At 36.8% G+C, this 10,531-nt stretch overlaps 1 protein-coding gene across 1 annotated transcript; it reads right to left on the reverse strand.

Moving 5' to 3' along the window:
• Positions 1 to 9,594: 9,594 nt before the first annotated feature.
• LOC131955641 (large ribosomal subunit protein uL24m-like) lies at positions 9,595 to 10,531 on the reverse strand. Its single transcript, XM_059319837.1, has one exon. The coding sequence runs from the start codon at positions 10,356 to 10,358 to the stop codon at positions 9,630 to 9,632; it is 729 nt and encodes a 242-aa protein (XP_059175820.1). The 5' UTR covers positions 10,359 to 10,531; the 3' UTR covers positions 9,595 to 9,629.

Consider the following 10,531-nt stretch of genomic DNA (forward strand, 5'->3'; position numbering starts at 1 on the left):
AGTGTTTCTTCCAGACTTTTTTCTCCGGGGGGAGGGGGGGGGGCACTTGAATTTTTCGGGGGGGGGGCGGTAGACTTTCTTCGGGGGGGGGGCGGACACTGTTAAAAGTATATATTTTCTATATAAATTATATAAATTTCATTTCGTTCGGGGGGGGGGGCGGTAAAAAAAATTTCGGGGGGGGGGGGGGCTTCGCCCCCCCCCCCCCCCCAAGAGATGCCTGGAAGAGAGTCTGCTTACATACACGTAGAGAAAAATGAACAAACTGAAAATATGATCACGTGACCGACACAACTCACAGCACGAGGATTTAGCAGGGACATGGAACAGACTACAAACTACTAACAACAACCCTTCCCCCCCCCCCCCCATTCATCTCCTCTTCACTTATTTACTACACCCCCAACCGCTAACTCAAAAATTATACAAACGAAATTTTGACATCTCATTCACTACAACAACACACATTACAAACATAAAATCATAGGAGATAGCTCGACCCTGATTACCACAGGCTAATGAAAATAAAACACTTTTGTATAAACAATGCATTGTTTTGAGAGAATGTTTTTTATGTTTAATAATAACGATTATTGTTAGTTCTTTTAAAAAGAGATCCGAAAAAAATCTCACGTGAAGATTTAGAAAGAAAATAAGTTGCTCATCTTTTTCTTAGAAAATTGGTCACAATATTTACATAGGACGTGTCAATCATTTTCGCTCCACTTGAACTACTGCTTAAATTCTAAACAAAATAGCCACCAGTGTTTCTTCCAGACTTTTTTCTCCGGGGGGGCACTTGAAATCTTCGGGGGGGCGGTAAACTTTCTTCGGGGGGGCGGACACTGTTAAAAGTATATATTTTCTATATAAATTATATAAATTTCATTTCGTTCGGGGGGGCGGTAAAAATTTTTCGGGGGGGCTTTGCCCCCCCGAAGAGATGCCTGGAAGAAACTCTGATAGCCACAGACACGTAATTTATAGCGTCAGTTGTGTGTTCGCTTTAGTATTACAGTTTTCATCATCGGCTTGTGAGGACTGATACAGATTTTGGGTTGGAATTTGGGTTTTTAAGTAGAGCTGAAAAAAAAATTGGGATTACCGAGAATTAAAATTATACAAATTTTAAGCAATCGGAAAAGTTATGTTATTACAATGAGACACATCAAAGCAAACATTCTTCCATTTCAAACATCTATATCTATGCAGTCCTCAAACATGTTTTTTTTTTTTTTTTATTAATTCAATTGTTTTAAACATTTAAATCAGTAATAATAATATATTTGATAGATTTTACACAGCATCAAAGACATGAACAATGAACATCAATTGCGTATATAATAATCAAATGGAGAAAATAAAATGGCATAAGAACTAGATTGTTTTTTTTTTTTTTTTTTTTTTTTTTTTAATTATTTTATTTTATTTTATTTTATTTTAATTATTTTATTTTCAATATTTTTCAATAAAACAAATTACACTTTGAATTTAGTAACAAAATTTACATACAGGTGATGAGGTTATAATTATTTACATAATGGCAAGTATGTGATTCACATAATGACAAAACCATGACGGAACAAAGTTTGGTATGTTCAAGAATCAAGCAAGGGAACACATATGAGGGGTTAAATTAAATTAAGTAAACGGTAGTGAAGACCCGTGTTGTGATGTATGAGGTATATACAAACGTGAGCATGTACTAGTTGTTTATAAATAAATTTATACTAAAGGAGGTATGTGGTAATTAAACAACTAACGCTAATTTAAGATATAGAACTAGAAGGAAGCTGGAGGATAAACAGAGAGTGAAAAAAAAAAACAGTTTTTAAATAACTACGGGATGGGGACTGGTGTGTAAAACGAAATTTTTTTTTTTTTTTTTTTTTTAGGTATTTTATAAAAGTAATACTTTTTTATTTTGGTTAGAAATCCGTAGGTAAATATTTAATCCATAAAGAGTATATATAAGATTTGACTACTCTTGTTATTACACATTTTTAACTTTTACAGAAATTTAAAAATAAATCTCAATTTATATTTTATTAACATTGAATTTATCTGCATTTGGAGCTACTACTGAGAAAAATTCAAGTAGCTTCACTTGATTAAATAAAATATGTATAAATGGGAAATAACTGGCACATTAGATCTCAAGTAAAACGTGAAGATTTAGCAACTTGTAACATTGCAATATATATGTCCGAAGTCGAGAATAGCGCGCTTTAGAGACCCCAGGGCGGGGACTGCTCAAGTTCTCACCAAAATAGCAGCAACGGTTTTAATAGTGATATTTGGTGTTTCGGAATGTGTTTCCTTTGTGGTATCTACTAAAGCAGTTGGCATCAAGTAAAGTTACCTGTGGACTTACCGCGCCCTGGGCAGGTGGAGTGGGCTTCGGGCTGCTGTTGAGTCTTATCTCTCCGGACCACGCCACCCAGGCTTGGCAAATGTATTATAGTATTTCTTCTTTAGCCACGGTTCAATAGTGGCAATGGTAAACAGTTTAAACACGAGAGTATTGCTAACGGAGTAATTACGGAAAGTTAAAGTTCACATCTATAAAATTTAGGTATTTTAGATAAGTAGTATTTTCTCAATTTGGTTAGAAAGCTGTAGGTAAATATTTAATCTATAACAACTTTTGCTATTAAACATTTTAAACCTTTACACAAACTTAACAATAAATCTGAATTTATGTTTTATTAAAATTGAATTTATCTGTATTTGTAACTACTACTGAGAAAAATTCAAATAGTCCCTTTATTTAATAAAATATGTATAAAAGGGAAACAACTGGCACATTAGATCTCAAGTAATATGTGAGGATTTAACAACTTGTTACATGGCAATATATATATATATATATATATATATATATATATATATATATATATATATATATATATATATATCCAAAGTCGAGAATAGCACGCTTTTGCGACCCCAGGATGGCCGGGACTGCTCAGATTCTCACCAAAATAGCAGCAACGGTTTTAATGGTGACATTTGGTGTTTCGGAATGTGTTTCCTTTGTGGTTTCTACCAAGGCTGCCTGGTCTTGGGCGCTCTACGAGCTACGGCTAAGCTTATCAGATGAAGTTGCCTTGTGGACTTGGCGCACCCTGGGCAGGGGAAGTAGACTTTGGGCTGCCGTTGAGTGCTATCTCCCCCGACCACGTCGCCCAAGCTTGGCAAATGTAATATACCAGGGGTCGGCAACCTTTTGTCAAGGAAGAGCCAAAAGTTATAATTTTCAAAATTTCCCAGTTTTTAAAGAGCCACTAACATTTTTATTTCCATATATTTTTATTTCATTAGGACTAAGTAAATAAATGTGATTTGCTATTTAAAATAAATTGTTTTAATATGAAATAATATTTATTCATATAAAAACATGCACATGTTTCGCCAGAATAATAAACTTAGTATAATAAACCAACTGGCTTGAATATCGGTTTGATAACAGTGTATGGGTCGCTTCTGTCCTTTGGTTCTCACCAGGTTTATCTTCCACCCCACTGAACACAGGGTAAACTCGTACCCCATCGTACGATCAACAATAAGAAGCTAATAACTAAAAAAAAAAACTACGTCACTCGGGTCAAATTAATGATTACTGACACATATGAAAATGCATTCTGAATAAAATAACATTCCCATTTAAAAACATTCGAAAAGTCGGAACTTGGGCAGTGGCAAGCATGGAATTGTTGCCACGGGGCTGTGGGGCTGGCCTCTGCACCCAAGCAGCTGTCAGCTGTCCGTATACTTTCTACTGCACATATTATAACTGATCTCTGATAAGTGTTTTAATTCTGTTAAATGTTGTTTTTCTTTACAGCATGATATTTGATATGAGTTTAGAAAATGAAATAATACAACTATTAATATTTGTGCAAGGAGATGGAGAGCCGTATCTTGAAGGCAAAGGAGCCGCAGGTTGCCGACCCCTGTATTATAGTATTTCTTATATAGCCACGGTTTATTTTTTTTTATTTATTTTTTTTTTAATACTTTTATTTGCTATTAAAACAAGTACATCAACATCAAATTTTTTAACATAATTTTGAACACTAAATGAAAACGAAAGGTTTTGCAAATGTACATAATGAATATTTACATGATGTCATGTATTTGATTATTAAAAAAAATTGCAAAGGATGACAGTAAAAGGGGTGAAGGTCAAATGAAAGTGTCAGAAGTCTGGGTGGGGAGAGGAAAGGAAATTTTTCAGAGAGGGTCAATGGGACAGTGAAGCATTTTCTATGTAGGGAAACAACTTAAATAAACAATATAAACACGTCAATCGAACTAACAAAACAATTCTATTAGTTAAAAGTTCTTATCTATAAAATGTAGGTATTTTATATAAGTAGTATTTTCTCATTTTGGTTAGAAAGCTGTAGGTAAATACTTAATCTATAAAGTAAATATAACAACTTTTGTTATTTAACATTTTAAACTTTAACACAAATTTAAAAATAAATCTTAATTTATGTTTTATTAACATTGAAGTAAACAATATTTGTAACTACTACTGAGAAATATTAAAGTAGCGTCCCTTTATTCAATTACATATGTATAAAAGGGAAATAACTGGCACATTAGATCTCAAGTAAAACGGGACGATTTAATACATTGTAACATTACATTATATATGTCCGAAGTCGACAATAGCACACTTTTGAGACCCCAGGATGGCCGGGGACTGCTCAAATTCTCACCAAAATAACAGCAACGGTTTTAATGGTGACATTTGGTGTTTAGGAATATGTTTCCTTTGTGGTGTCTACCAAGGCTGCCTGGTCTTGAAGCGTTCTGCGAGCTACGGCTAAGCTTATATTGGCATCAGGTAAAGTTGCCTTGTGGACATTGTAGACCACGGGGCAGGTGGAGTAGACTTCAGGCTGCTGTTGGGTGCTCTCTCGCCCGACCACGCCGCCCAAGTTCGGCAAAAGTATTATTATTATAGTATTTCTTCTTAAGCCACGGTTTTTTTTTTTCTTTTTTTTTTCTTTTTTTTTAATTAATTCAATTTTTTTAAACCTTTAAATCGGTAATAATAATTTATTTGATAGATTTTACACAGCATCAAAGACATGAACATCAATTGCATATATAATAATCAAAGGGAGAAAATAAAATGGCATAAGAGCTAGACTAAAATAAGGTGTGCAAACTAGGTTTCTCTTGACTGCTTAGTTTACTGTGCTCCGTCCTTAGTTCAAAAGTTCACATTGTAGCCACCCATGAACAGAAATAGAAACGACCGTGGGAGAAGTGTCTCTGTAATACACATACTGATCTATCATTCCAAAACTTTCCATGACATAAAATTGACCCTTGGTGTTATAACTGAGTTCTATATGTGTACCACAGTTATGCAGTGAGAGGGTAGAACTACTTGATCCAATATTATATTTCAATACCACTACCATTTCATTATGTCTAGCCATGCAATAGTGCATCTTGAGACACGACGACATCAACGCTCACAAATGATTTGACAGAATGACATTGTTTACTACTTCTATTTATTGCACTATAAGAAATAGACATCCGACCACTCGAACAAACGATACTAAGACTGGAAACCTAACCCTAGCATAACACGAACAAGACTAACTGAAGCTTCTTCCCAGGCAACAACGAACTCACACTAAAACGCCACTTTCTTGCGTACCGCGTCACAATTTCACTCGTTCAATATGATTGTTTCGCACCAGCATTCATGCGCACCAATTTGTCTAGTCAAACATACATCATAACACTTAGCAATGAGGGCACGCTACCTTGAAATATTCGCCAGTCCGGTTGAGTGAGGGGGAAGTGTGTGTGTGTGTGGGGGGGGGGGGGGGGGTGAGTTGTGTATCTCTTTCTACCATTCAGGTTGTGCACTTTTGAAAACCTGGGACACAGAAGACTGTTCTAATGTTAATTTACCTGATGGCTGATCGAGTGATGTTTGGCTTGAGACTGTCTAAATTTAAATTTAATACTCTATTTCTTTCCCGTACATTTTTTCAGTTGAGAGTACCCAGTCTATGTCTTAGAATTGCTTAAAATAATTCTTTTCACTTGATGACCGTGTATTTTTTGAAAAAAATTACTGGATTTATTCCTTTGGCCATGGTTTGATAGTGGCAATGGTAAAAAGTAGAAACACGAACGTTCAGCGTACACATGAATAATTTCCAGTTAAAGTTCATATCTATAAAATTTAGGTATTTTATATAAGTAGTATTTTCTCATTTTGGTTAGAAAGCTGTAGGTATATATTAAATCTATAAAGTAAATATAACAACTTTTGTTATTTAACATTTTAAACTTTTACACAAATTTAAAAACAAATCTTAATTTATGTTTTATTAACATTGAATTTAACTATATTTGTAACTACTACTGAGAAATATTAAAGTAGCGTCCCTTTATTCAATTACATATGTATAAAAGGGAAATAACTGGCACATTAGATCTCAAGTAAAACGTGAAGATTTAATACATTGTAACATTACATTATATATGTCCGAAGTCGAGAATAGCACGCTTGAGACCCCAGGATAGGCGGGGACTGCTCAAATTCTCACCAAAATAACAGCAACGGTTTTAATGGTGACATTCTGTGTTTCGGAATGTGTTTCCTTTGTGGCATCATTGGTATTTGATTACGATTAGGTAAATAAATTTTATTTGTCATTTAAAATAAATAGCTTTAGGTATGAAATTATAATTATTCATTTAAAAACATACACATGTTTCGCCAGAATAATAAACCTGGTAATCAAATAATATAACTTTTTTTTTCTTTCTTTATCGGCATGACTTGTTCAGGATGTGTCTGCCATTAGCCAGGCAGGCCTCGACACGGCAAACTCCGACTAACTGGCTTAGATATTGGTTTGATTACCGGATAGGTCATTTCTGTCCTTTGGTTCTCACCACGCTTATCTGCCACCCCGCAGGGTTGACTCGTACCCCACCGTCTAGTACCCGGCTCAACGGTAGGAAGCGAATAACTAAAAAAACAAAGTCACTCACGTCAAATTAAGGATAATTGACGGATATGAAAATGCCTTCTGAATAAAATAACATTCCAAATTTTACGATATTCGAAAATGTCGGCACGTGGGCAGTGGCAAGTAAGGATCTGTTGCCACGGGCTGTTCACAGCACGGCTTTGGGGCTGGGCTTGGTGTCCAAGCGGCTGTCAGCTGTCCGTGTACACTCTACTCCACCTGTTCTCACTGTTCTCTGATGAATTTGTATTCTGTTTTAAGTTGTGTTTCTTTACAGTATAAATTTTTATATGAATTATGAAAATTAAATAACATATCTGTTAATATATGTGCAAGGAGATGAAGAGTCGGATCTTGGCATCAAAAGAGCAACAGGTTGCCGACCCCTGCATAGTATTTCTTCTTTTTTTCCCCCTTCTCTCTATTAACTTTTTTTTTTAAATAGTGTTCCTCTCTTGCTGCTTCCCCATTCGAGCAAGGGTTGACAGCAAGAGCAGGTTTACATGAACATATATTACATTATTATACAGATTAAGACCGTGCAAGTCATTTCTAAGTTTTCCCTAATGTACCTTACACAAAACGTCTAAGAGTTAACAGTTGATTAGTGTTCCTTAAGAGCAGGTTTACATGAAACATACATTACATTATTATACAAATTAAAACCGTGCATGTCATTTCTAAGTTTTCAGTAGTATAACTTATATAAAGCTTCTAAGAGTTAACAGTTGATTAGTGTTCCCTCGTAGCATCAATTAGCGTTGTTATCCTCCGTCGTAGCTGTATGTTGCCCGGTCTTCGGATGGTGGTGTTTTACGTGCATCTGTATTCTTTCTTCTGTTGGGAGGATTAATTTGCAAGAGCCGCATACGTAGGAAGTTGCTTCAGGGTGATTTTGTTTGTAGTGCATGCCTATGTCGTTGTATATTGTTTTATCGTTACAGATATTGCACTGTTTGAGTTGTGTGTGTCTTGTTTTCATGGCTTTCCGCATCCATTGGTGTGTTGTACTTTCGCAGAATTTGCATTTGCTGTTGTCGAAGAATGTTTTTCTGTTGGGCTTTTTGAGCCTTTGTTATTTTCCCTACCTCTGTAGGGCTGAGTTCCGTTTTCCTCTTTTTTTTTTTGGTGAGTTAACTTCCATTTCTGTCTCTGAGCTAAGGCTTGTTGTTGCCATGTTAACGTTTGTTGTTGCGGTTGAATTTCCAACTGGTGACTTCGCTTCAATTGTAGTAGAGGTTGTTGGTTTGACTGACGGCTTTGAGTGACTTGTTATTGGTTTCCTGATTAGTACTTTCGTTGTAGTCGTGTTTGAGATTGTCTGGTCGTTCATCGGCTTTTGGGGCTGCGGTGTATGTGGTGCTGGTTCCTGTGTCATCGACGGGTGATCTTTGGGCGTTGTCTCTGGTGTTGTTTCTTGGCAGTGATAAGTGCAATGTCTATCTGAGCCGCATATCTGACAGGCTTGGCGTCTTCCTGGCAGTGCAATTAGGATGTTTAGTGTTGTGTCTTCGTATGTAATTTTGATCAGAGGCGTAGCGACCCTACCCGGCGCCCGGGGACAAATTTTCGATTTGCACCCTCCCCCCTCAAACTTTCAATTTGGTGCCCCCCCCCCCTAAGGTCGGCGCCAGGGGACATATGTCCCCCCCCCCCCCGCCCGTCCCCCCCCCCCCTCGCTACGCCTCTGATTTTGATGTAGTGTGGGATGTGTTGTGGGTTGTCGTTCTGGATGGTGAATTTGCGGTTGTTTGTGTGTGGAATTGCGGTGATTGTAGGTTTTGATTTGCTGATGGTTTGCAGTGCCTTTATTAGCGTGTCGCTACTGAGTGCGGCCGGGACCCATCTAAGGGTGCCGCAGATTTTATCTTTGTAATATCTTTCAAATTCCAGAGAGTAGGGTCCGTGGGTTTTAGTGGTGCCGTCCAGATCCGCTGCATCAAACTGATTGGACGAGAAGTACCAGGTATCTCCTCGTCCATAGTTGAGCAGCATAATCTGGTGTGGGCTGATGATGTTACGTAAGGGGTGACCTGGGGTGTTCTGGTGACTGCTTGACTTGACGGTAACCTGCATTACAGTAGGCGAGTCGAAGAGCTCAGGAGCTATTTCATTCGACTGGTCGATGGCAATGGTTGTTTTGATATCTGAAAAGGGAGGGCCCCGTGATTTCATTAAGACACCCAAACCGTAGTCCGGGTGGCGCCTCTCCCTGGCTCTCGCCCAAGAGGGAATAACCAAGGGCGCAACTCCTTTGCTGCCGCTGACAATTTTTGCAAATGTCGTCTGGGAGGATGATATTGGTGAAAGTTCAATTCTGTATGTATGTTTGTAAAATGTTTGTCATGGACGTATACTATGTCCCACCTCCTCTTTACTTACTTAGCGAAATAGCTGACATGATAGTGCAGATGTCGCCATGCGTGTGGCACGGGTTCGAGACACTAAAAGTCAATCTTTAAAAAAAAATTCAATTTGTATTTCTCCTTTAGCCACGCTTTAATAGTGACTTTTATTTTTTTATTTTTTTTTTTTTTAAATTTTTTTTTTAAATTTTTTTTTTTTCAAATTTCAGTTTAACTTTATTCTGAAATTGTTACAAGAGAATTAATAGTAAAATTTAGGTATTCTTTTTCTTGTTTCCACAGTGCCCATAGATTTCATAATGTCTTCTTCAAATGACAGTGGCACTGGAGTGAATGTAACTTTAATGAGTTCTTTTTCTTTTGTGTCCCAATTTTGTTCTATGTAATCATTTCTATCAACCATATCTTCCGTTTGGTCTAAAGCTTTTTTTGGAATTGGAATTATTCTCCCACTCCTCACAGAGACTCGAACACGGTTTCCATCCTCATCATACCTCCACTCTACCTGTGTAGGTTGCAAATCACTAGGGTTCAACAGTGAAACTTCTGAGGTTACCAGCAGTGGCTTTTCTTTTTTAGAAATCATTCCAGGATTATTTTCATTTCTTTCTACCCATTTATATACACAGTTCAGCCCTTCCACATAGCACCAGTTCCTTTCTGTGATGATGCTGCATACAACCCCCTGCTTGCCTTCATCAATGCCTTTAAGAATTTGCACACGGTCACATAAGAAAATTTTCCACTCTGATTTTGGAATTGGTTCAATCAGTTCAGTCAGACGTTTCCCTGGCTTGTTAGCCTCTTTTGCTGCATCTGTCCATGGACGATTCTCATCAAAAATCCACTGCCTTTTTCTTACATGTCTCCATCCTTGGATTGGTTTGTAGATTGAAACCCCAGACGCCTGGGCTATTTCTCGTTGTACATATTTTTTGAAATAACTTAAAACTGTAACTGTTAATCTCATATTTTTACTCTCTTGATCATAAAAATTAGACTGGGTTTAGAATTAGTGTAGATATAAATCTAGATTCAGGTTCTTTAATGTTTAGGTAATATAGATCTAGATCTAAATACTTATTAATAATTAATAGTAATAAATAGACAAGTAAATTTAACCTATAAATGCTCTTCGCTAAT

This window comes from Physella acuta, unplaced genomic scaffold (genome assembly GCF_028476545.2).
Source record: "Physella acuta isolate Inbredline_101_S28 unplaced genomic scaffold, ASM2847654v3 ptg001090l, whole genome shotgun sequence".
NCBI lineage: Eukaryota > Metazoa > Mollusca > Gastropoda > Physidae > Physella > Physella acuta.

Bases quoted from the DNA above. Each gene is read 5' to 3' on its own strand.
- LOC131955641 (XM_059319837.1), bottom strand. From the start codon at position 10,358: ATGAGATTAACAGTTACAGTTTTAAGTTATTTCAAAAAATATGTACAA.